General features: G+C 38.5%; 2 protein-coding genes and 1 long non-coding RNA gene across 8 annotated transcripts in view; 1 reads left to right on the forward strand and 2 right to left on the reverse strand.

The window, feature by feature from the left end:
- GPCPD1 (glycerophosphocholine phosphodiesterase 1) overlaps positions 1-19,370 on the reverse strand; it is a 64,788-nt gene extending 45,418 nt beyond the window's left edge. For 2 of the 6 annotated variants that reach the window (XM_055544236.1, XM_055544235.1), the window contains exons 1-5: positions 19,198-19,366; positions 13,800-13,876; positions 10,735-10,831; positions 6,641-6,725; positions 413-488 (exon numbers count right to left, since the gene is read on the reverse strand). In XM_055544236.1, the coding sequence (XP_055400211.1) occupies positions 413-488; positions 6,641-6,725; positions 10,735-10,831; positions 13,800-13,848 (307 nt within the window). In that variant the 5' untranslated portion in view covers positions 13,849-13,876; positions 19,198-19,366. Of the gene's footprint in view, positions 1-412; positions 489-6,640; positions 6,726-10,734; positions 10,832-13,799; positions 13,877-19,197 lie in introns of all 6 variants that reach the window. The other 4 variants (XR_008701566.1, XM_055544237.1, XM_055544238.1 and 1 more) reach the window with 4 other exon arrangements.
- LOC129625182 (uncharacterized) lies at positions 18,898-21,065 on the forward strand. The gene is made up of 3 exons (XM_055543301.1): positions 18,898-19,138; positions 19,218-19,493; positions 19,939-21,065. Exons 1-3 carry the CDS (start codon positions 18,898-18,900, stop codon positions 20,001-20,003), a joined length of 582 nt encoding a protein of 193 aa, XP_055399276.1. The 3' UTR covers positions 20,004-21,065.
- A 178-nt stretch (positions 21,066-21,243) lies between these two features.
- Positions 21,244-24,624, reverse strand: LOC129625641 (uncharacterized). Its single transcript, XR_008701567.1, has 3 exons — positions 24,457-24,624; positions 23,991-24,274; positions 21,244-22,090 (listed from the first exon to the last, which is right to left on the reverse strand). It is a non-coding gene; the product is annotated as an uncharacterized LOC129625641 (long non-coding RNA).
- Between the last annotated feature and the right edge of the window lie 2,423 nt (positions 24,625-27,047).

The following is a 27,047-nucleotide window of genomic DNA, read 5'->3' on the forward strand; positions in this document are numbered from 1 at the left end:
ACAATAAAATAACATACTACTCAAAGTTAAAAGAATCATTGTTTTGTGTTAGTTCTTTCCTTGAATGTTCTCTAAGTTCTCTGAGCAAGTAATCAAAGCCACAGACAGATGCTCAGTTAAGAAAAATGCTATTTTACAAACTCTTGTAACTACTCCAAATGGAAATATATATTCCATAAAGTCATCTAATCCAAGAAATTAAAAATAACTAGACAAAGGTTTCTAATTAAGTTTACAAAGAAAGGCAATTAAGAACTGCTTAGTTTTGAAAGTAAGACACTAAGTGAAACTTGCAGTATTGACAATGCATTTACCTTAAACTTTAAATATTTATTAAATCTCACTAAGCCAATGTGCAGCATATTAGTAACTTTATGCATATGCCTCAAACAGATGCAGTTAATGCCCATACCTAAAGGGGTTATTGATCGTGGTTGTAGATGAGTCTCCCACTTGTGAACTATGACTTGACATGGGCCACCGATAGTCTGCAATTTAAAAGTTAAACGTCTGCAATAATTTCTTATATCTTATTTTCTACCCGTGATGTCATTAGATGTTTGTGGCCTAAGTCTTATACTAAGCATGAAACCAAGAGATTCATCTTATTAATATCAATATTATAATGCCCCAAATCAGGAATGTACCAGGTCACAAAACATGATGAACGCTGGAAGAAAATGAGGGTGAGGAAGTAAACAAAGAAAAATGAGATGAACTGGCACATAAAACCATTCTAAATCCATTCTTTAATCTGCCTGCAATACTCAGTTTAATCGTTAACTGATACTCTGTTCTGAGTTAAATTAACAGCAAATACATTTTATGTTCCGTATATCGGCAGTCAATGTGATTATTGGAAGAAGCATCTCATCTGAAGTAACTCTTCAAGGGTTTGGAAAAAGCTGAAACTCTCCGATAGAAATAAACAGTAAGAACAAATACTGCAAGATCAATTATCACAAGTATGCAAGGAACTAAAAGGCATCATAAAGTTCTTCATTTCATGTATTTTAAAACTGCTAAGTAGGTAACAGGAAGAATATCAGATCCTCATATCAGAGTAACCAGTGCTTTTAAGGAGCACAAGAAGCCCTTTCCTTTAGGAAAGGAAACATGCATGGGTAAATCTGAAGAACAAGTTTAATTAAATGGGAGTAGGCATCCAGTTTTACTCTTCATGCCTTGAAGTTTATAAATTCATACAGTGTGAAAAATTATAATACTTGTCTTCTGTTATCGAGTTGTCTTATTAAAAAGAAAGTTAAAGTGTTAGTTGCCCAGTCATGTCTGACTCTTGCCGACCCCATGGACTGTAGCCTGTCAGGCTCCTCTGTCCATGGGATTTCCCAGGCAAGAACACTGGAGTGGGTAACCAATCCCTTCTCCAGGGTATCTTCCCAACCCAGGGATTGAACCCAGGTCTCCTACACATTTCAGGCAGTTTCTTTACCATCTGAGCCACCAGGAAAAGCCCAGCCTTATGTATTGTTGATAATATCTACAGCAATTTAAAAGCTAGAATGAACTACCACAAAGACTCTTTTGTGTGTTCCTAAGGGACTAAAGTATGAAGTGCTTCCTAATTTTCATTTAAAAAAAAAAAAAAAAAGACTAATTAAACTTATGTGCCAAAAACAATCCTTTACATATTTTAAAAGCAAAATTTCAAACCTAACAAGGTTTGACAACCTAACAAGGTATTTTTTCTTCCTGAAAAAGAAATTTAATAAAATACAAAAAAGCAAAAAGAAAACAAAATCACCCATTATCACATCACTTATAGACAATCACTATCAATATTTTCACATATTCAAATTCTTTTCTAGGTATGTATTATATATACTCTTAAGTCTGGAACATGTACATTTCTCCCTATAGTACATCTGCAGATGGCATTAAATACTCTTTTATAACTTTTTCTAGGATTTCAATATTGATTTAAGAAATGTGCCAAATGACAGTAAGTATGTAACAAGTTAGGCAAGAGAGAATTCTGCTACTTAAAATATCCAGAGGCTAAAACCTTATTTAAAACTTGCAAACTTTCAAAGTTTGAAAACTAACACTGCATTAGATATACATTCAATTCCTTAATCCTGGGACAATACAGGAACTCATTTTCTCCGGCTGAATGCATCCTTGTCATAAGTGTTCACTTGTGAATTGATAATAAACTGTGTAGACGTTTTTAAAAAAATGTAACGTGAAAGTGTTCATCTTAAAATATGGTGAATTATGTTTAAAAACGAGGAACATTTGATCCTGCATCTGTTAGATATTTTTTACTAAAACTTTTTGCTATCATTTTTCTGTATTTTCACAGATAAAACTTTATAATCCTCAAAAGATGCATATATATATTAAAAATAGGAATGTTTCTTAGCAATAATGGGCAGCCAGAACTAACCAACCTATTCCTATTCCCCATGTCCCCTGCACCCTCCTCAAAAAAAAATCCTCTTTGCTACAAAAATGGTATAGATCCATATTGTTACAAAAGTTACTAGTGAAATGTGACTTGAAAGGGTGCCATGAATGTAACAGTAAATACCAGTGGGCATTAAAAGTGAGTAGAAGAGAGACTGTTTCTGTTTTAATTCTGGTATCAGAGGAATTTCACAAAGTGCTGACTGCAGTATCTATAATCATATAAGAATAACCCTGTGGATTAAACATTTGAGAGTGAACATATTGTAGTAATTAAGTTTAAAAACCTCACCCCTGTCTGTTTTAGTAACAAACCCTCTAATCACAGCATAAAGCAAATGAGGCTCGAACAGAATGGAGTTTTGAGGAGCAGTCCGAAGGGCCAATTACAAATCCAAAGGGCTTGTGAGTCTACAAGCATTCACATTAAAAATTCATGACTGGTACATAAAATGTTACGGTACTGACAAATGAACCAAATCTTAAAACACACTGAATTTCCAAAATTGTTAATGACTACTTTATTAAACTTCAGAAGGTAATCTTAAATTCTGGCTTACTAATATTTTTTCAAACAAAAAAAACTTAAGACTTGAGCACTGGGAAATTAAAGATCTCAGTAACAATTCCAAAACATGCAGTCCTTTTTAATACTCTAAATGTAATAAGTCTTAGAAAGATCTTAGGAAAAAACCAAGAGTTCCATTCTGTAAAAGACTATCAAAATGTTAAGTGCTTTGGAGTAAAACAGAAGGTGGGTCTTTGGAGAAAAAAAGTAACCATTAGCCCAAGACAGTATTCTAGTAACAGTACTGTTAGAGTTATTCCACATCTTATTTGTATTATTATTATTGAAAGTCACTCAGTCGTGTCTTTGCACTCTTTGCAACCCCATGGACTATACAGTCCATGGATTTGATTTCTCCAGGCCAGAATACTGGAGTGGGTAGCCTTTCCCTTCTCCAGGGGATCTTCCTGACCCAGGAAATCAAACCAGGCTCTCCTACATTGCAGGCGGATTCTTTATCAACTGAACTATCAGGTAAGCCCATTTTAGCCATGTATTGAATCAGATGATTGCAGGAACACTTTTCAAAATGAGTATTAACAAAAAAACAAACAAACAAAATGTTTCCAGAAAAACATCATAATGACTGCTTTCTTAAACAGTTATTGATTGACATCATTCAGCTACATCAAGCACTGAGAAACAAGAAAGATTATATAACATATAGAGTGCAGTTTTTGTTCTTAACAAACCACCAAGCAAAATTATCACTATCACGTAATATCACTGCTTTCAAATATCATAAAAACTGTTCAAGTGTAAATTTTAGAAATTTCACTGTTTTCTTTCTACAATTTTGAAAGAAATGCCCATGTGAAAGGAGCTCACACCTGAAGTCAATTCCCCTGCAACTGGTAATTCCCCCATTCCCCACCCACAGTGAAGACTGCTACCATGTCCTGCCTGCCAATGTTTGCACACGGTCGGGTGTTGCTCCAAGATTTGTTTCATACATGCAAGCTTCCCCATTCATTAAACTATTGATGTCTCCATAAAAAAGAAAAAAAGAAAGGGACTCTGAAGAATTTTTAATCTATGTCAGAGGCCAGATATGTAGTTATTTTAAAATCACTATTTTTAATAAGACCAGTAAGAAACAACTGTCTGCCTATCAGATGATTGATTCTTTTGTTAAAGGATTTAAACAATAATCAAGGGAGATTAACCACAAGATAAAAAAATTTATAATGAATCTAATTATGACTGAATGTTAACACCTGTAAAAATTAAAAGTAGATGTTATTGTAAAATAAAGAGCTGTTTCACTGAAATGAATGAAAAATTTCAAAGACAATATAATCTTAGTATGAGACAATCCCTAATTCCAGGCACAAATAAAAAGGGGTGAACATGGATTTAAAAATGTTTAAGTTACATGTTAATTCAAAAATTATCTTTGGTGAAGATGCGAAAATAATGGGTTATCTGCAGACTTACAGCAATGTTTCCATTCCAAGAATATCTACTATTTTTGTGAGCTATGTTAAAATATATTTGTTACCTGTAAAATTATTTTAAAATTCAATTATTAATACCTTATTCTAATTCTACAAAGTATAAGAATATGAAAAATTAGGAGAAGAAGGACCTCAAGACTCTTCTAAACTAAGAGGAATATGCCAGAAAGAGCAAATTATGAAGAGAAACTATGAATGGTAAAATGTTCTATAGAAAACTTTTAGCAATGAAAGGGACCTAAAAAATCTACAGTTCAAACCCTTCATTTTATACATGAGGAAGCTGAATTCTGAAGGTCAAGCGACATCACAAGATTTTTTTTAGGTCCTACAACTGCCTGGATAGACTATTTAAAACTTTTGACTCAGTAAAATTAACCTTATTACCCATTTCAGTTTTTCAATGCTTTTGTAATTATTTTTCTTTCCAATCATTCTTTATATTCATAAAACATATACTCTAATGATTTACATCATTTAACAATTTAAGATTCCTTGCACATTGGTTCTATCATTGCACAATTTAGACAAAGTTTCTATTTAAAATCATTATTCATTTAAAAAGCGCCACCAACTTTAAAAAGAAAAGCGTCACTTTAAGCTGGCATATGGGGGAAAAAATCTCTAACCATATGCATGGAATTTATTATGTGGCTATTTACTCTATTCCATGAAAAACATACTTACCATGGCAGCCCCTGCATCACACGGTACATGTGTACACGATACAGAGCACCTACTTAAAGAAACACACTCACCAACACATACTGTAAACTTTTGCAAGTATTACAAGGGGAAAAACTTGTTTCTTACTGTAAACAGAATTCTTGCCAATTTTTTGAAAAGACATTTTGGATTGATTTGCTGCTTTTGGTTACATCTTCAATGAAAAGAGAAAATAGATTGGCTTAATTTGACCTGTGTTGCCAACAGTCTTACTTTAGGAAACTATGCCCAAAGGATTCATTATGATTTTTATTGTCCAGATGCCCCCTTAAGTAAAATTTAATTAATTGCACATGTTACAGATTTCATATACTAGGATCCTCAAACAAGCTTAGTCATGAGCGCTATGATCTACATTCTATGCACAAATGTTTACTGTATACTAAAGAATTCTGCCACAATCCAACCCCTCAGCCAAATAAATGATCTTTCCCAAGCCATTAAAGTGAGACTATTGTCAAGATAAGCCAACATAATGATCAACTATAATGTAATTTAATTTTAATTACTGAGTATATTCACAATATATTTTTGGAATAAGAAACGTAATAGGTGCAAAAGACAGCTGAAGTGGGTTTGTCAGTTTTTTTGTTGTTGTTTTTTATAATGGTGGCTAAAGAGACTGAGGAAACAGTGGCTGCTTGCATTTTTTTTCCTCACATGTAACTAGTATTCAAGGACCCCACAGGGAAATACATTTTTAAAAAGATCTAATCCACATTCTGCTTCCTAGACTCCTGCTTAAGCTCTTTTTCACATGCAGCCCAAATTGTGCTCAGATAAAAATCTGAAAGAAAAGAATCCTTTCAGCAAGCAACTATCTTTAAAATAAGAAAGAATCGATTTTCTTTTCTAAACATAAAAATGAAAATGATCCCAAAATAATAAGCCATTGTGAGCAAGCAGATTTAGAGCTAATTGATACTTCAAAGCCTTTAGAAAAGATCCTGATTTATCAACACCATCACTGAAAAAAATCTAAAAAGAATGACTTCAGTTTTGATAGCAGTTAATGCAGCCACTAAGAGTTGGCTGCAGTGAAATAATTTTTAAAACAGTTGCTTAAGAGTTGGCTATATACTCCTCTAAATATATTGTACCACAAACAAATCAAAAACATGAAACAAACAGAAAAACCCTTACTACTGGTTACTAACTAGTTCACAAAAGTTATAGAAAATGCACACCTATCAAGAACATTTATCATTAAAACCAATTTCATGATAAGAATATTGCAGAACATACTTACTATTAGTCTTTAAAAAAAATTCCACTGCACACACTGTCTGCCTCTGAAGTGGCTATTTCCTTTCTTTTGGGTACTGAAACATTATTAATCTAGAGTTCTTTTTTCCTTATTTGATCAAAACAAACTCATTTTACTTTTAACATTTCCAAACTTATTTGCTTTTGAAAGAAGTGTTCTAAAGAAACTGGAAACTAGATAAAGAAAACATACCTTTGGTTCTAAAAAGCACCCTTTGAAATAGCGGTACTGAACTGATACTCCTCTACTTAGTACAATGGTTGCTTTCCATAACATGCTGTGAGAAAAAAAGAAAGCAGCAGCATCAGTATCAAACTAAAATGCAAGACTTCATTAATTCATAAAATCCTTCAAGTAAGATGTATAATCAATACCATTTATCCCTACAAAAATTTTTATTCGAGGCCTGGTATCAATTGGGAACTGGGAACTTAATACCATGCTGGGCCCCATGGAGCTACAGGGCTCAAGACCTTTGTGTCCCCCATTTCTTTGATTAATAAACAACCTTCATTCAGTCTCCATGACCATCCCTGAGTTTCAATGGGCAGATTCCAGCAGTTCTTAATTAGGGAAGGGAGGGGATGCAAGACCAGGGAGAAAGGAACAGTCAAGAGCAGCCTTGTGGCAAGGTCCTGTTTCCCTACTAAGGATACATACAACAGTTATCCTTGAGCTATTTTACAGATACTGAAATCCCCTGCAGGTGGGAGAAGTCAATGGTATGCAGCCCACAAGCATGAAGACCCCAGACTAGTTAGACCTGAAGGTTGATGAAGCTGACTCCCATTTACCTCACCCATCAGAAGAAATGTCCACCGAGCTGATCACACCTTCTTTGGGCAATTACTATAAAACTTTTGACTATCTTTCCCAATTTGGGACACATAGTTTTGAGGGGATTAGCCCATTGTGGCCTGCTTTGCCTAGCAAAGCAATAAAGCTGTCCTTTTCTACTTCAACCAAAATCTTTTGTCTCCAAGATTCATTTTGGCACTGATGTACAGAGAAGCTGAGCTTTAGGCATCAAACACAGTGATGAGTAAGGCAGAAAAAGTCTTATCTTCAAGGAGAGTGCTTGCTTACATGAAAAGACAAACAAACATAGGAAGGACTAGCTGACCTTTCTGAGGGGACAAATTTTGGAGGGAGACCTCACAAGAGCTATCTGAGCTGAGACCTTAACAATGAGTCATACAAAGAACCAGAAATATTCCAAACAAAAAAAGGCAAGCAAACACTACAGACTTCTGAATCTCTTCACTTTGCACTTAGCTAGGGATGTTGCTGCTGCTGCTGCTGCTAAGTCGCATCAGTCGTGTCCGACTCTGTGCGACCCCATAGACGGGAGCCTACCAGGCTCCCCCGTCCCTGGCATTCTTCAGGCAAGAACACGGGAGTGGGTTGCCATTTCCTTCTCCAATGCATGAAAGTGAAAACAGAAAGTGAAGTCGCTCAGTCGTGTCCGACATGTCTGACTCTTAGTGACCCCATGGACTGGAGCCTACCAGGCTCCTCCGTCCATGGGATTTTCCAGGCAAGAGTACTGCAGTGGGTTGCTACTGCCTTCTCTGAGCTAAGGATGTTACATGGCTGCTAAGAGGCTTTGAGGCTAGGTCACTGACTTAACCGCCTGTTTCCACTGTCTCTTATTCTCCTGCCCAGCCTCTAGCTATTCCCCCCAAGTCAAGCAGAGTCTGTGTCTTATTTGTTTGTAAGTAAGTCTTACAACTTAATGTCTTCCTTTGAACTATTCTATTCTAACATATTCTAAACGCTATTTCTAAAGTTTGGACTCAACAGTGAAAGAATTCACTACAGTTCAAGATTTTAAGTAATTTTTAACTTCAAATCATAGACCAATAGCATTTAAAGTGTGCTCCCAGGACCATATCACCTAGGAGCTTGAAGAAATGCAAAATCTCAGAATACATCTAAAACTACTGAATTGGAAACTCCCAGGGAGGGCCCAAGCACTCTGTAATTTAACAAGCCTCCAGGCTCTGATGATGAACACTTAAGTTTGAGAGCCCATGTCATAGATCATTACCCAAACATTAACTCAGCATGAATAGTTCAGTGACTAAACAGGAGCTCCGTGTGTTCTTCCATGATACCAGATGGTCAGCACTGCTCCCCACCTGGCTCTGCCAAGACTGACTTAAGGCATTACCCTTACTCTGACTCAATTCTGGTCTCTAACAAATATCCACAACCAGCTGTCAACCCTGGTCTCCAGCTACAACAATCAGATTAACCTGGCAATAATAAAATATATATGTCCTGGCTCCACCTTGGGACACTGGTTTCATAGGTCTGCGGTGAAGCCTGGTCACATGGAGTTCGATACACTGGATGCATATGGTTGAGAAACACTGCTGCACAGCAAGGACAGACCAAATGCTCAGCACATATGCCCTGACTACTTCTCCCTGATAAGCCTCAGAATCCTCTTCAATACAGGGCTCTAGACAGATCCTACCAACTCTGGGGTGAAACTTAGTTCCCATCTCTGCTACCAAAATTATGGCAAATGTCCAGTATTATTCCATAGATAAAATCAACCAGATTAAGTGCAACTTACCCCAGATGTGCACAGTAGAATTAATATGAAGCTTTAAAAATGTGTTGGGGTCCCTCTCCCATGCATTCTTTATCCATCTTCCAGGAGTAGGGCCTAATCATATGTACTTTTTTAAAAAAGCCCCTTTTAAAAGTGCAAAGTCCTTTTAAAATAATTTTTTAAAGTGGTTTCAGGACTTTCCTGGGTCTAGTGGTTAAGAATTTGCCTGCCAATGCAGGAGACATGGGTTCAGTCCCTGGTCCTGGAAGATCCCAAATGCCAGGGAGCAACTAAGCCCGTGCACAACAATGGCACCCACGTGCTACAATTACTGAAGCCCTCGGGCCCTAGAGCCCTGCTTCACAACAAGAGAAGGCACTGCAATGAGAAGACAGATAATAGGGCAGCTCAAGAATTCAGAGCAGAGGTAAACAAGTTCAGAAGGACATGAGGTTTCACCTGAGACAAGAGTGACAGATCCACAAATCAAGGAAAAAATAGCCACTTGAAGAGAATAAACATTTCATCTGTCTGTGATCCCAATATCATTTGTCAACAGAATTTAATATATATATATATAAACAGAAGAGAATTGGTTGAGAAAACGTGTCACACAAATGACAGAGAAAATGGTATTCTATGTGTTTGTTTTCTTTTCCTAAGAGAACATTATGGTCTTGTTCTACTTTCCCTGTTATTTCCCTGTGCTCCTCAAACTATCTGCTGTGAAGGACCAGTTTCTGTTTGTGTTACCCTACCAATACTTCTGGTCTACAACACATCCAGTTCAATAAGTCCATTACACGTATCGGTGTCCTAGCAATGTCAAATTGCTGTAAGCATTTCTAAACACTTGCTCTCAGTTTGTGCATTTCTCACTTCATGCGCTAATAAACAATGTTTTTTGTCTAACGCTGGGTCTACAGGCCACAGTTTTAGCAGAACTGCTTAATAATCATCTAATCTGATGTTTCTCCCTGGGGGCACTGCATGTATTTGTACACTATCTACAATCTCATCTCTCCTTTACCCCCACACATACATTTTGACAATCAGTAACACTTCAAAATATCTGCAGGCAGAGGATTACCACTATTCACATCACTGATTCTATCCTGTAGATCCACCATGTAGATGATGGAACTGAGGCTTAAGAGATATGGGATCTGTCCCAAATCAGAACAGCAGAACTGAACTGGCACCCAGGCCCTCCTTTTTCCACTCCAATGCACCAACACACCCATGCTAAGTTTAGTGCTGTAATTAATGTCAGTAGTGAACTCATTTCATTAGCTAAAAATTCTAATGCTGTGTTCTACTCTCTGCTTTTAATAGTATATATGTCTCAAGAAAATTATATCTTAGGCTAAAGCAAAAATTACATTTTTTAAAAAGAGTATGTAACAAGAAGCCAAAGACAATGTCTTAAAAGATTTTTAAAATAAGAAACAACAATATAAGCCTGTTTAGAAACATGGTATTAAGTACCAGAAGATGCAGCTAACAGCCAAGACTTGAAACTATTTGAGAGGTCAAAACTGAGAAACAAAGGAACTTGTTTTTTACAGCAAAGTTTGTAAAATGACTTTACTCTGTATGCATATGTGATAAGTTTGCTAAAAACTAAAAGAAAAATACACCAAGATATCTTTAAAGAAAAAAAAAAACAGGTTTATAATCTGAATGTCACAATTGTTTGGTAATATGACATGTCCATGCTTACCTTTCACCTGTTTCATTCTCTGGAAGAAGAGCCACAGCTTTTTGAGGATTCCAGTTTCCCAAAGCATCACAGCTTCCACATATTGCAAAAACCTCTCCTAAAAAAGCATAATGGGTTAAGTAGGAACATCTCATTTTGTTTTAGGAAGTTGCACTGGTTTAACAGGCTGCAGAGTCCCCTTTAGCAGAGATGAAAGGGCTTCACTGGAGAAATGGGTTTGAACCCAGGCGGCACACACACTAGCACCTGTGGTTTTTTGGGGGGGTTTCTTTTTTCTGTTTTGATTATACCTGCATTATTAACCTGACCCACCTCTACAGAACCAAAGGCAGAGAAAAGGAAGGATGTACAGGAACAGAATTTTCTTCATTTTTCAACTACTTACTGAGCCAATAATGAGCACCAAGAAGACAAAGTGATCAAACCACAGTCCTTGTCTTCAAGGCAGCTTCCAATTTAAAGGGGAAAACACTAAAGGCATGTAAGTATCCTAGAGAAATAATAATTGATATTTTCCAGGAACTCAAACAGTAGCTATCAAGAAGTTAAAGATCAAGAAAATTATCAATGGGACATGAGCAATGTAACCATCACTAAAAAAAAACCCTCAATACAAAACTAGCTAAAAATCTAGTATTCTTTACTTTAAAAAAAAAAAAAAAAAAAAAAAAAAAAGACTATCACACTTCATCTGAACACTTCTCAACACACAAACCAACATCACCTATATTTGCTAATTTCATACATTTAGCAAAAGTCTACAAGTTCTTGAATATAATTATGCAGAAGTCTTTAACTTATATATCAACACATTCTGAATTACTGTAATTAAAATTCATGATGAAAAAGACAATGAACTGAGCCCAAATGAACAAAACTTCAGGATAAACTCCTTCACACTCTGTGTAGCTTGGCTTCCAAGCTTTGGACACTATTCCAGTAAGACTGAAGCTATACTTGGCTTTGGCAACCTGCATGAGCATTTTGTATACTTGGACTATCTAAAACTTAACTAAAATCACAAGTGTGGTAGTCCTTCAGAAGTTTTCAGGGTTCTAAATACATGTCTATAAAGGCATATGGTGGTTATACATAAAGATTTCATTTTAAAATATTCACCAATCCTTAAAGTAATCAGATTTTTTTTTGCAATTAACTTAGGTTATCACTACCTTTTCTGACGTAAAGAAAAAAAAGATAAAGACTTTTGTTAAAAACAAAGCACAAATATTTATTCTCAAGATCACATATGCTGCTATGCATATGTATAGCATATGAGATGGTTCCTAGCTCAAAGTATAGATTACCATAAAATCACTGATTCAGGCCTGTTATACTTTTATAAAGGAGCATCTCATCAAACTTTTTCATGGACTCAGTTATTTCCTATTCCCACACAGAACAGTAGCTACTCTTTGTTCTGGAAAGAACATGTATCAGACATGGAAAAAAGTGAAACCTGTACAAATTTGGTTACTTTCCTTCTATATAAAAGCTCCTGCATTTTACCAATACCCTCCTACAATGTTACTCTTTCTGCTGATTGCCTTTGAATATGGCTTCTATGAGAAAAAAAGGGAAACTTTTTACTAGACTAGGCCTCTTTCTTTCATTGGCTTTCATTTATCAAGAGACTTGAATGCTAACTAAAGGAATTTCAAACAGTACTGCCACATATTCTTTTTAACTTCTTCCCTCTAACTTCACCCCTCTCTGCACTCTCTCCACATTTAGCAGAGAATACATCCTCGTTGTTTGGGGGAGGAACACAAGATTTAGGCAGAAGGTGACAGTCCTTCTTGTCCGTCCACTTCCTTTCCTCTCACTTAGATTCAGCTACATTCACATCTACCACTATCTTCCCTCTAGTCCTTCAGGAATTACACCGTGTCAAGCTGACTCCTCTAGAGTTAATTCTGCAGTCGTCATCTTTGTCTGACATGGTCAGCCCCTTCTAGCTTAAAGTGCCTATGCACAAAAGTCAATAAAAGATACAGGTCTGCAGTCTTCTCTCCACAAAGGAGATTACACACTGGACAAGAGGTGAGTACTGGACCCAAGAGACCAGCAATCTTCAACGTGCAGAATCTTGCCCAGAGGTGGAGCTGTCCAATATCATCTTGGCTAAGAATGTGTGTTAGACAAACACACACTATCAGGTGCTGTAATAGCTTCTGGATCAAAGATGCTTGATATATAGAATGAGTAAGTTAAGAGGTAGTGGGAAGGGGCACAGATCTAAACAAAGCAAACAATTTGAGAAAGCCCCAAAGGAGAAAAGGAATGCAACAGATTTGAGGACTGGCCAGTGTAACCAGAGTGCATTAAACAAGGAAGTATATAACCCAGGCGTGATACTGTATTTTTCTGTTGTTCATTTTTTGGGCTACACTGTGCAGGCATGTAGGATCTTAGTTCCCTGACCAGTGATTGAAAGAGAATAGAATTCATGCCTTCTGCAATGGAAGCCAGGAAGTAGTCTTAACCACTGTGCTACTAGGGAAGTCCCAAGGTGTGATTGCTCTGACGTGCTACCTTACACTGAAATTATTTCACACTGCTTTAGTAGACAGCAAAAAAATACAATGAAGCTTTTAAAAACAGATGTATAAGTAAGGAAAAAATTTATCTTAGCCAAATATTTAACCAACTTTTCACACTAGAAACATTTCCATCATTTTCATGCAACTTAAAACCTCTCTCACTGCTGAGGGCCCAAGTTCAATCCCTAGTCAGGGAACAACTAAGATCCCACAAGCCATGGGTGTGACCAAAAAAAACAGCTCAAATATCTTTATCCTATGCAAAATTCACAGCTTTCCTGGAAAATATGAGAATAAGACACTATTTGAGACAGCTTTTTGTTTTTTTCCTTGGGCTTACTATGCTCCAAGCACATTTCTATTATTAGGCATGCCCTGAAGATACTTTCATCTAAAAATTAGAAAGATATTTAAAAAATAAATAAAAATTAGGCCCACTCTAGTAACAACTCTATATTTAAGATAATCCAGATAAGGAAAATGTAATTTTTAAAAATGTTTAAAAGTAAAGCTTTACAATACCTGGTAAAAGAGTTCCTCTTATTTCAAAGGTAACCTGAGAAGGTGTCATTCTGATGGATTTATTTTAGGATGTCGTGCTATAAAGAAAAAGATGATGTCATTTATAGTACATCTAGATAGCTACCACCAAGAAATAAGCTAAAAAGCACAAAACGAAAATGAATCTCAACTGTGAGCAAAAGATTTCAGAGACTTCAGAGAGATTAAATTATTTGGGAATCACCCAGCAAGTCTTAGGGCCTAATGTTACAAACCTATTCTGTAAGAATGCATGGACCAGAAAAAATTGCAAAACAAGTGTGTCCAAGCTTTTTTTTTTTTTTTTTTTTCAGAATTCAAGACTATCTTGTCACAGTTACTCCTCTAATAAGCAGCTGTTTTGAACTCCACCTATCTTTCCTGACCAGGCTCATGTTTACAGTGGAGGGAAATATACACACACACAACTACAGACAGAAAAAAGCTTGGCTCAAGGGTATTTTTACTTTAAGAAGGTTCCAATTTTAATAACAAGAAAACAACCAAAGAACTTAAGCACCATCCACTGAAAAACTGGTTATGTTTCGTAACAAGTTTGAGAATCTGCTTCTAAATGACCTGATGGCTTAAAAAAGACAAAACTCATTGCCCTACAAATCGCTTTTCAAGTTTCTCTTTATTAACTATAGGGCCATCATTACTCCAGTCCCATAGTCTCAACTCTGTAATCTATTACCAAACCCTGTAGATATGAATTTATCTTACATACATGCCTTTCTAAGTTTAAACTTCTTTAAAAACTCAAGCCTCCTACTTATATTTTGTCTTCCAATCACTTTCCAACAATACATTTTTATGTCAATTAGAATGCTTCTCACATCCCTGGCTTAGAATCGCTTCCATTATTTTACAGAAATCTAAACCCCTAAGCTCCTGGTGTCCTTTACTCCTTTAGCCACATCTTCGCTCCAGCTTGCTTTCCATTTCTTTGCTGTTTTTCCCAGCCTAACCAACTTATTCACCTTACCATCTCTTTATTTAAGTACTTAAGATAGGAAATTTTTAAAGACTTTAATGTACATCAATTCTCACGCAGTTTACAGAATTTAAATATAGAAAGAACACATACTGCACACAAAAGGCCACATCATATTGTACATAATCTATCCCAACACCTCCAAAAAAACTTTTGTACCTTCGATCCATCAATGTTCCTAAAAGAACTCCAATGTCTTTATGTCATTTCCATTAATTTTTCAGCTTAAATATTGTTTATTTGCATTTATACATTTTATTTCAAAAAAATCCTGAAGTACCTTTCTCAGCTATTCATTCTTCCATTTTTGCTATGCTCCCTTCCCCTCCCTATGAATACATGCACAACTCCGCAATGGTCATTTAATGAACACTAACACCCACAGTTAACCACACTTTCAAGTCAAAGCAGATAGATCTAAAGCAGCAGTTGCCACTGGAAGCAATTTTGTCCTCTAAGGGTATTTGGCAATATCAGGAGACATTTCTGGTTGCCACAACTGTGGGTGATGCTCCTGGCATCTAGTGGTAAAAGCTGGGAGTGCTGCTCAACACCATATAATGCACAGAACAGCGCTCCAGAAATAATTATCCACCTCCAAGTATCAAGAGGGCTAAGCATGAGGAATACTCTAATAACTAACCCTCGTGGGGGCTGCAATGAAAATCAAGAGTCACTATGCATCATCTCACCTACATCAATTATAAAATGTAAATATACTAAATAAACTAATCAAGTGAAGTCAAAGTCGCTTAGTCGTGTGGGACTCTTGGCAACACCAGACTGTAGCCCACCAGGCTCCTCAGTCCATGGAAATCTCCAGGCTAGGAGTGGGTAGCTGTTCCCTTCTCCAGGTGATCCTCCCAAACCAGGGATCGAATCCAGGTCTCCCACATTACAGGCGGGTTCTTTACCATCTAAGCCACCAGGAAGACCATCAGTCAACATGGTTTCCTTTCACTTGTCTAAAGAAATCCCTATTTAGTAACTCTATTCAGTTAGAAAACCCAAGATTCCACACTGGAGGGAAAAAAAAATCTGTCCTTGATCAAACCATATATGCTAATCTACTTTCTATGTCTAAGAGTAAACCTGATCTATTTAAAACATATTAATACATCCAGTTTGAGCACAGCCAAAGAATATTTTAAACCTAAAATTAGTTCTAGATTGTTACTGTCCATTTAACCTATATAACTCAAATAACCTTCATCTGATACGAATCTGAGTATAACCCTAAGAATAGGATGATTTTCTTTCCTAATAAATAAATGATTCACTGAAGCACTGCAATCTACTTTTAATTTATCTCTTACATTTATCTACATTAATCATATCAAGCAGAAACCTTAAGGTTATCTAAAAAACTAGGCTTTTTAAGTTACTGAATTAATTGAGACAAAGCAAAAAGCTCTATCATCCAGCAAACTGCTGAATAACCAATCTCAACATATAACCTGAACTTTCACCCAATGCTTACTGCTACAGTTACTAAGAACAATCTCATGTATATAATTAAAAATTGGTACTTGATTATTTGTTGATCAATTTTAAGTAACTGTTTTAACCAATTTTAGGGAAACAGATGTAATTATTCCTATGTATTAAAATCAACACCTAGTAAAAAATATCTGAATTTCTACTGCATTAAATTTTAAGAAAAGGGAATTAGCTGATTACAGTTGAGCCTCTCATTATTAAGACTGCTTGTAGGAGTGGCTACAGTAACTTGGCTGGAAACAGCTGCAGTTTACATTATGTACTATATACCAAAGCTGCATACAGAAGCACAAAATTAACCCCACCCCTCCAAAAAGAAAAAACCTCACTGGGTGTCAACAAAGCATCATCCACAACTTGAATTGCCAAAAAAGTCATATAATCTGTTTAAGTTCCACTCCCCCCACTGTCCAAATTTAAGGCCATTCCAAATAAAAGCCTGCAGAGCTGCTCCTACAACAGTTTACTTGATGGTGGACAGAGGCCAAAATTCTGGTGCAGGACTGAAGTATACCATTTTGGCACTCTGCTACCATCTAAGTAAAATATTGTTTTGTCATGGAACAAAAAACTTACACAACCAAAATTTCCTCTTCTTCCAAACATGAAAAGGGAATCTCAACTTGAACAGGGACAGATCTTCTAGATACATAAAAGAATAAGATGGAAAATGCTAGTCATTTTAAATACAGGAGCTGACTGAATATGTAATTTAACTAATTCACCTATACCCTCATGTACAAAACATGCTTCCTGAGATATGTTTTTGGTTTGGTTTTAAACATAACCTCCATTTTTTGCTTTCCGAAGGTAAGTATTAAACAGCATTCTCATCTGAGACTTTGAGTTGCATTTAACACTATTTTAACACAGTTTTAAGGCCTCGAATAATTTGCAAAATGACACTGTAATTTACATTTCAAAAATACTACCTGACAAAGTAAGTTTTACTTTATTCTTTTTGTAAAATAAACTATTCTAACATATTCCTTTACTGGCTTGCAAGCTTAGGGAACAAAAGAGAGATTTAGACAAACAGAGGTACAATTTAGAACTAAACGGAAGTCACAGATATTTTCAGCAAAAATGTATTTTTTTCCTAGCCAAAAAGACATATTTCACTGTTTTCCTTCAAATATTTTTTCAAAAAAAAAGCGGTTTCCAATTCTCTAGGCTCCAACAGCTTTGCCTCCTAAATGCATATTAGAAAGCAATATATAAATGCCTATACTTTCCTGAGCTAACTTCTGCTCATCCTGGTGGAGGATCATTATGATCCCTCTAATCCAACCCCAGTACACTGAGTCAGTACTTTAATCAAGTGTACATAGACATGAAAGCTTCCCTGGTGGCTCAGAGGTTAAAGCTGTCTGCCTGCAATGCGGGAGACCTGGGTTCGATCCCTGGGTTGGGAAGATCACCTGGCGAAGGAAATGGCAACCCACTCCAGTATTCTTGCCTGGAGAATCCCATGGACAGAGGAGCCTGGTGGGCTACAGTCCACAGGGTCGTAAAGAGTCGGACACGACTGGGCACAGACATGATGAGTTTTTATTAAGAAAACAGTTCTGAAGACTTCATTAAGCCAGTAAACTCGTTAATCATCTTTCTACACAATGCCAGAAAACCATTCCAAAGTTTTTTTCATTTCATCTAGATATTATTTTCATATACATTTATTTTTCCTGGTTAAGTTATACACAAAGATTTGATTCATCAACTTACTATTTGTACATATCAAATTTTACTCACTCTGCCACTGAAGGTATCCTCTGTGGTCATTATTTGAGTCGAACTTTCCTAATCTAGTCTAGAATATCAGTCCTCGCTAGTGATGTCAAGAACGGACCGAACCATGCGCAGTTTTACCTGTTTGTTTTACCTTATGTTCCTTACTTTTACCCAGAACGTTAGGCGTTGGAAAAAGGACTGATAGCTTGTATTTATTTCTCAGCTAAGTCACAACTGTCAGAAATGCAGCAAGACGTGGCGGGGAGGGGGGGGGGAGGGTGCGAGGGGGGGTGCGGAGAAGGGGCCGGGAGGGGAGTAGTGGATAGAAATTGCGCAGAAATAGGAAGGGCAACAGAGAAGTATGAAGAAACATCAAGCCCAAACACCCAACCAGTTCCTCTATGTGTTACATCAGACTAGACCGCTGTCTCAATGGTGAAAGATATCCACACTTCGTGACTGAATTCATGATTCATGCCTGATTTCCTTTATAACCGGGGAAGGGGGAAAGAGGGGGATCGATGAACTAGGTTTTCTTCCACAAGGTAATCTGAAGAGCTTGGAAAAAGTAGAGCTTTAGAAAAAGGGGCAGCTGTCTTAAAATTGTATCAGGGGCACTGATGTCTATTACTGGAACCTTTTCCTTAAAAAGTAAGGCACTTCGGTTTCTTGGAATAACTGAACTATACAAGCACGCCCTAGACTACTTGGATAAGCAATTTCAGAAAAGCAGCAGTTGTCAAAACACTACGAATTACTTATGGATGAAGTCAGAGAGTAGCGGTGAGCGAGTCCTGCTGCATTTACGTTTCTTCGTTCCCTAAATGGTTCTTCCAATACTTAGGTGGTCTCATGCTCTGTGCATTCTGGTATTACCGAAAACGCTACAGAATTTTCGTACGGGAACTAAGCACTAGGCAGCACAGCGTAATCGCGGCAGCAAACGATAAATACAATAAACATGTATTTACAGGATTTACAGGAGCAAACCTCCAGGCCGCTGTTCCCAGACCGGCTGCCCGTCCGGGGCGGGGGATCCTGCCCACGACTCGCCCCCCGCTCCGCCGCGTAGCCCTGACAGCTCTGCCGCAACGTGAGCGACAGCCAAGGCCCCCGCACCGAGCGCCCAGCCCACCCGGCCTCCCACCTCACCTGCTGGGTCCCCGGGTCAGCGCCACCACCGACGCCGCGCCCGACAGTCAGTGTCGCAGGCCGAGGTGCCGGGCGCCGGCCGTCAGCACCTCGCCTGCGCTCCCTCAGACAGCCCGCAGCGGCACCAAGCAACAGGAAGCGGCTCCGCTCAAACCGGTTTCAGCTGCTCCAGACCAAACCGCCAGACCACCTCGCGGGGCGGGGCCAGAAAGCGGCGAAGCGGAGCCTGACGTCACGCCCGGGGCCCTCCGGGCCAATGGATGGCCGCGCGTTGGGGGCGGGGCCGCGCGATCCTGGTAAGGGCAGGCATCAGTGACTGAGGGCTACTGGGCATTCCAGGGGTCTCCGGTGTGGGTTTTTTCGGCTGACCGGGACCGGCGGCAGAGGCCTGACCTGGGTTCTTAGACACCTACCTTGGTCCCCTAAGCCGTCATAGGACAAACTAGAATGGAAAGTGGAGCTGAGATCCTGAATTGCGTCTTTTGTCCCATTGGAAAGCAGGGGAGATTAACAAGATTAACATTCTGTGGAAACTATTTCGTTACAAAATGAAAAGCGCACTTGGACCAAATCTTTAGGGTTAAAGAGAATTGAGAGACCTAAGATGGTTGAGAGTTTATACCTTCCCTATGCAAAGGACGGGGTTCATACTTGCAGTATCACCTGGTGGTTATTATCACAGTTGCCCACTGGAGACCCTGTCAAACCTGCCTATTCAAATTGCTTTTAACGGCTTCCCAGATGCAGTGAAAAAGAATTCTGCCTGCGGATACAGAAGACGGCAAGAAAATGGGTTCGATCCCTGAGTTGGGAAGATCCCCTGGAGAAGGAAATGACAACTCCAGAACTGTCTGGGAAATCTCATAGACGGAGGAGCCTCGCATTTTTACAGTCCATGGTATCTGCAAAAGAGTGAGACACAATTTAGCGACTTAGCAACAACAACGTCAATCGGCATGAATTGCGTGTAACAAGACCCAGGTTATTCATACGTAAAATAAAGCTTGAAGCTAGAAAGATCTCTGCAAAACTCATAGTCATTTATTTAGCGGGGCGGTGGCTTACCAAGAAGAAGAAGAAAAAAAAAAAAGACAAGGTTTACTCTCTCCTTTGATGGTTCCAGAAAAATTAATCAGCCAACTTAAACTGTTGCTTTCCAGTCTTCAAGGTTAACTGCTGGTTTACCCCTAATAGAGAATTGTTATCAGATTTCATTTAAAAAGAGTGAGATTCCAACTCGAAAATTTCATAGTTCTATAGCAATATGATAATAATATATTTGTAATTATATTTAAAAATCGAGTAAGATATGGAAAATATCTTAAGATATGGAAAAAGGACTCAAGAGCTAGCTCGAGCTGCAAATTGGTTAGAATGGTCCTATTGAAAAAGCATTTGGGTTAGAGGCGCTCTAGCTTTTAGACAGCTCCTAGTTTTATAAGTAGGATTTTATAAATAGATATATTTGTTAATAAAATAAAATTTTATATATCGGGTGACTCAAGTTTATATTTGATCTTGGATTAGCTCCCAGAGCATTTTTGACTGTTGTCTATTCAGTTAATAAATAATTACTAAGTGCCTGCTTAGTGGAAGACAGGATGCAATGGTTTCTTGATGTCACTAGTTTTAATCACAATTTTCATAAGGAATTAAAAATTCCTCTTAATTATGTACTATTATCTGCTAAAGTCAGCTGTTAACATTTCCTAATACCTTAGAGTTCATTTCATTCCTCTGCTGTTAGTCATACTTCAGTGATGAATTTCTTTCACATGTTTGCTTTTTAAAAATGTTCATACTAGATCTTTTTTTTTTTTTACTGTAATCACTATTTAATCAAGGCTAATGTTTATAGTTCAAGTTGATGGGTCGAAACCATGCTCTTTTCCTAAATCCTATTGAAATCACGGAAGAATTACACATATTTGAAAATCACTGTCAGTGGGCCAGAAATTAAGGAATTTCTAGAAGATTTAAAACAAGCCAGCAGCATTGGATAATTGAAAAACTGAGAAAAGAGAAACGTGGACCTGCAAAGGGAAAGAAGGGACCCCTGGAGCTGCCACTTTACACAGCCTTGCTTAAAAACTCTTATAATAATTCAACATATTTTAGATTATATCATATATGCCTTGTTATGATTGCTATATTAGAGTAAAATATAAACAATACATTCCTTCCTCATACTTCTGTGCAATGTTATAACTTTTGCAAGAAATGTTTAATGAGATTAACTTGGATCTTATCTCATTTAAAATATTTAATGTTATCTTATTTGATTAAATAATGAAACATATTTACTTATTTGTCCAAAATCAGCTGCATGATCTCTCGCTGTCTTTCATGTATTAACAATGGTAGTAGCATTGGTGGAAAATCTTCTAGACTTAGGTTCCAGACTTGAACTTAAATCCTACCCCTCACTATCTGTGATTGAATATAAATCTTTGGAAAATTTTTTACTACAATTGATGAACTAAAATATATTTATTTATTTGTTTGCTCTGGGTCTTAGCTGTGGTACTAGGGATCTTCAGTTGCATCATGGGGGTGGAATCTGGTTCCCTGAGGTGGGATTGGAACCAGGCCCCCTGCATTGGGAGTACAGTCTTAGCCACTGGGCCACCAGGGAGATGTCCTCAAATTGATGAATTAAGAGGCTTTCTTTCTGGACAAAACAATTAAGCCCATTTCCTTTCTTACTTAAATTTAGTAGAGGTGTTGCAGGAAGGAACACAATTCTGACTCCATGTTGGAAACTACTTTTTTTACTTCATTTTATTATTATAATCATACTCAATGGCTTGCTTGGAGGACCCTGTCCCTCTGCTTGACTGTAAACTAAAGTGCCTTTGTTCAGCTCCTGGAGAGATAGTTTGTCCATGCCCACCTGTAAATAGAAGAGATTAATGCACCCCTTCTGAAGGGAGATGTTTTGCAAGACTGAAGACCCTTCCACTTTATTTCCCCACTGCATTTCCCTCTCTATTCTGCCTTTTGACTTTAGTTCCTCATTGCTTCTTTTTCTCCAGTCTGTAAGAGAACCTGGCATCCAGATCCAAATAAATTGGTTATTTTGAGGTGCTAGCTTGCCACCTTCTCCATCTGCCGGCTCCCCAGTTAAAGTCTCTTCCTTACCTCAACCAGGGCTTCCCAGGTAGCTCAGATGGTAAAGCATCTGCCTGCAATGCAGGAGACCTGGGTTTGATCCCTGAGTCAGGAAGATCCCCTGGAGAAGGGAATGGTAACCCACTCCAGTATTCTTGCCTGGAGAATCCCATGGATGGAGGAACCTGGTAGGTTACAGTTCACAGGGTCACAAAGACTGTGGACACGACTGAGTAACTTCACTTTCTTTACCTCAACACCTCATCTCTTGGATTCATTGCCCTATCGTGTAGCAAGTAGAGTGAGCTTGGACTCAGTAATAGAGGTAGAAGTAAGCTGTTGCTAGTTTCATTTTTATTTTATTGAAATTACCTTTGTTGGGTTCAGGGTTTTTAAATAAATTTTTGGCTGTGCTGGGTTTTCAATTCTGTGCTTGGGGTTTTCTCTAATTGCAGGGGGGTGGGTAGCATGGAGACCTACTCTTCTTTAAGGTGTGCAAGCTTCTCATTGCAGCGGCTTCTCTTGTTGCAGAGCATGGGCTCTAGTTGCAGAAGCTCAGTAGTTGTGGTGCAGGGTCTTAGTTGACCCTCAGCATGTGGGATCTTCCCAAATCAGGGATCAAACTCATGACCCCTACACTCTTAACCACTGAACCACCAGAGAAATCCCAGGTTCAGTTTTTTCATATACATTTTACTACCAAAAAAAAAAGTTTTCTGTTGATATCAGTATTTTTTTAACCAACTATAGCATCTACTTTTGTGGCCACTATTTTACCAAGTCTAATTTTGCAAGCCTTTATTTTTATCACAAAGTGTTGATTCCTCTAACAATGGAATTCACTGATGGCTCAGACTATAAAGAATCTGCCAGCAATTCAGGAGACCCAGGTTTGATCCCTGGGTTGGGAAGATTTCTGGAAAAGGAAATGGCTACCCACTCCAGTATTCTTCCCTGGAGAATTCTGTGGACAAAGGAGCTGGTTCAGTCCGTGGGGTTGCAAAGAGTCAGATGGGATTGCAAACAGCCAGATACTCATGAGTGACTAACGTCTGCCTGTACACCTTTGGTAATTTTAAATAATCTGCTTTGTTTTGTGCTGAGTCTTCTCCCAGAAATATTCATTATGACGTGGATAAAAGATCATTTGGGAACTTCCCTGGTGGTCCAGTAGTTAAGACAGGGGACACAGGTTCAATCCCTGGTCAGGGAACTAAGATCCCACATGCCTTGGAGCAACTAAGTTCACACACTGAAACTACTGAAGTCCACACTCCAGAGACTGTTTGCCACAACTAGAGAGAGTCCATGCACAACAAAAAATCCCCATGATGCAATGAAGATCCTTTGCACAACAACTAAGACTTCACTTGCGTGTGTGCCTGCTAAGTTGCTTCATACTTCCGACTGGATGCTACACTGTGAACCGAAGCCTCCCAGGCTCCTCTGTCCATGGGATTTTCCAGGCAAGAATACTGGAGTAGGTTGCTATGTCCTCCTCTAGGGGACCTTTGACACAGCCTAATTAATTAATTAATTTTTTAAAAAGAGTGATCATTCATACTTACCCCTTGATCAACCCGTGTAAATATTTTTAATATTCTCCTGAGATAGTCCACAATCTTTGTACTGTCAGAATCTTTTACAGATTCAAAAGGCTATCAATTTCATGTTTCACTCACCTCACAGGTGGCTCTGTCCCTCGAAGTTAAGGTCCATGTCTTTCATTCCCTCTGCATGAGTCCATGAGCAATTACCAAGTTACAGAAGGCACTACTAATTCTTTAGCAGTGGCCACAGGACTGGTAAAGGTCAGTTTTCATTCCAACCCCAAAGAGCAGCAATGCCAAAGAATGTTCAAACTACCACACAATTGCACTCATCTCACACACTGGGAAAATAATGCTCAAAATTCTCCAAGCAAGGCTTCAACAATACGTGAACCATGAGCTTCCGTATGTTCAAGCTGGATTTAGAAAAGGCAGAGGAACCAGAGATTAAATTGCCAACATCCATTGCATCATTGAAAAAGCAAGAGTTCCAGAAAAAACATCTACTTTTGCTTTATTGACTACGCCAAACCCTTTGACTATGGATCACAACAAACTGGAAAATTCTTCAAGAGATGGGAATACCAAACCACCTTACCTGCCTTCTGAGACATCTGTATGCAGATCAAGAAGCAATAGTTAGAACTGGACATTAAGAGAGTCATTTCCTAGGCAGGTTGATAAGAAGTCTAGGGGTCCCCAAGGAGAGAGGGGTCTGGAATTCTCAAGGAGGAAGAAAGGACATTTTTTTCCCCTCTACATTCCTTAGGATTATGTATCCTGCCTGAGGACAGTTCCTGGATTAAACGTGCTGGCTAATCTTGTTCCCTTAAAATGTAAATTATGGGAGTAGGTCTGATCTTTACAAGGATTATATAACAATGTATCCTGCCTGAGGACAGTCTCTTGATTAAACCTTCTGGCTAATTCTGTTATCTTAAAATGTAAATTATGGGAGTAGGTCTGGTGCTGCTACTGCTGCTGCTAAATTGCTTCAGTCGTGTCTGACTCTGTGCGACCCCATAGACGGCAGCCCACCAGGCTCCCCCATCCCTGGGATTCTCCAGGCAAGAACACTGGAGTGGGTTGCCATTTCCTTCTCCAATGTATGAGAGTGAAAAGTGAAAGTGAAGTCGCTCAGTGATGTCCGACTCTTCGAGACCCCATGGACTGCAGCCTACCAGGCTCCTCTGTCCATGGGATTTTCTAGGCAAGAGTACTGGAGTGGGGTGTCATTGCCTTCTTCAGGTCTGGTGAGGTCTTTACAACCTCCAGATATTCTTTGGATTCACTGGGGAGTATATAACTCCATTGCTAACACTAGCAAGGGGGTACTCTTTCTACCCCCTTCTGATGTTTATGTCAGAAGCTTTCTCTATCTCCTTTATACTTGAATAAAACTTTATTACACAAAAGCTCTTAGCAATCCAGCCTCGTCTCTGGCCCTGGACTGAACTCTTTTCCTCTGGAGGCCAAGGATCCCGGAGTCTTTTTGTGGTTCAACAACAACCTTTCAACATGGAACAACAGACTGGTTCCAAATTGGGAAAGGAGTGTGTCAAGGCTATATATTGTCACCGTGCTTATTGAACTTATATGCAGAGTACATCATGCGAAATGCCAGGCTGGATGAAGCACAAGCTGGAATCAAGATTGCTAGGAGAAATATCAATAACCTCAGACACGCAGATAACACCAAACTTATGGCAGAAAGTGAAGAACTAAAGAGCCCCTTGATGAAAGTGAAAGAGGAGAGTGAAAAAGTTGGCTTAAAACTCAACATTCACAAAACTAAGATCATGGCATCTGGTCCCACGCTTCATGGCAAATAGATGGAGAAACAATGGAAACAGTGAGAGACTTTATTTTCTTGGGCTCCAAAATCATTGCAGATGGTGACTGTAGCCATGAAATTAAAAGGTGCTTGCTCCTTGGAAGAAAAGCTATGATCAACCTAGATAGCATATTAAGAAGAGAGACATTATTTTGCCAAAAAAGGTCCATCTAGTCAAAGCTATGTTTTTTCCAGTAGTCATGTATGGATGTGAGAGTTGGACCATAAAGAAGGCTGAGCAAAGAAGAACTGTGGTGTTGAAGACTCGTCCTTTGGACTCCAAGGAGATCAACCAGTCAATCCTAAAGGAAATCAGTCCTGAATATTCATTAGAAGGACTGAAGCTGAAGCTCCAATACTTTGGCCACCTGATAGAAAGAACTGACTCATTGGAAACGACCCTGGTGTTGGGAAAGATTGAAGGCAGGAGGAGAAGGGGATGACAGGATGAGTTGGTTGGGTAGCATCACCGACTCAATGGATATGAGTTTGAGGAAGCTTCAGGAGTTCGGTGATGGACAGGGAAGCCTGGTGTGCTGTAGTCCATGGGGTCGCAAAGACTTGGACACAACTGAGCAACTGAACTGTACTGACTAATTCTTCATAAAAGTGACACAATTGCTACAGTTTGTTCTTGCTGTTAATTTTTCTTTCATATAAAGATCAATTCTATGTGGAGGAAATCAAGGGAACTGCTGATTTCCAAAAAACTTTAAGTGCTGCAAATGTGAACCTTTAAACCAATTTCAAATTGGCTGCTGCTTTTCTGGTCCATGCTTTCCAGGTCCATGCTTTCCAAGCTCTCAGTTGTATCATCATATTGAAATGTCTGTAGCACCTAAGATTCAGATGGTTAGCTCAAAATGTATTTGACCTGTTTCTTCATTGGTGAAGTGGAAATTTAAATACATAGGTTATGTCAAATGAAGCTGGAGAAGGCACCCAGCCTCTGACACAGTACCTGTTTCTACCTAATGACTATGTCCCTCCTGAAAGTGAAAGTGAAGTCGCTTAGTCATGTCCGACTCTTCGAGACCCCATGGACTGTAGCCTACCAGGCTCCTTCACCCATGGAATTTTCCAGGCAAGAGTACTGGAGTGGGTTGCCATTTCCTTTTCCAGGGGATCTTCCCGACCCAGGAATTGAACCCTGGTCTCCCACACTGTAGGCAGACACTTTACCGTCCCCCCTAGACCTTCCCTATGCCTCAATTTCATGAAAGAACTACCAATTTCAACATATGTAAAAAGTTGATTGTAAGACAATACTAAGAATCAAAAAGTGCTGCCCTTTAAAATATGCCATAACATCTTATATTTTGTTTCATTTTATTTAATGAAAGTGTTCTTTTATA

The sequence above is a fragment of the Bubalus kerabau genome, chromosome 13 (assembly GCF_029407905.1).
Source record: "Bubalus kerabau isolate K-KA32 ecotype Philippines breed swamp buffalo chromosome 13, PCC_UOA_SB_1v2, whole genome shotgun sequence".
In the NCBI taxonomy this organism is placed as follows: Eukaryota; Metazoa; Chordata; class Mammalia; order Artiodactyla; family Bovidae; genus Bubalus; species Bubalus kerabau.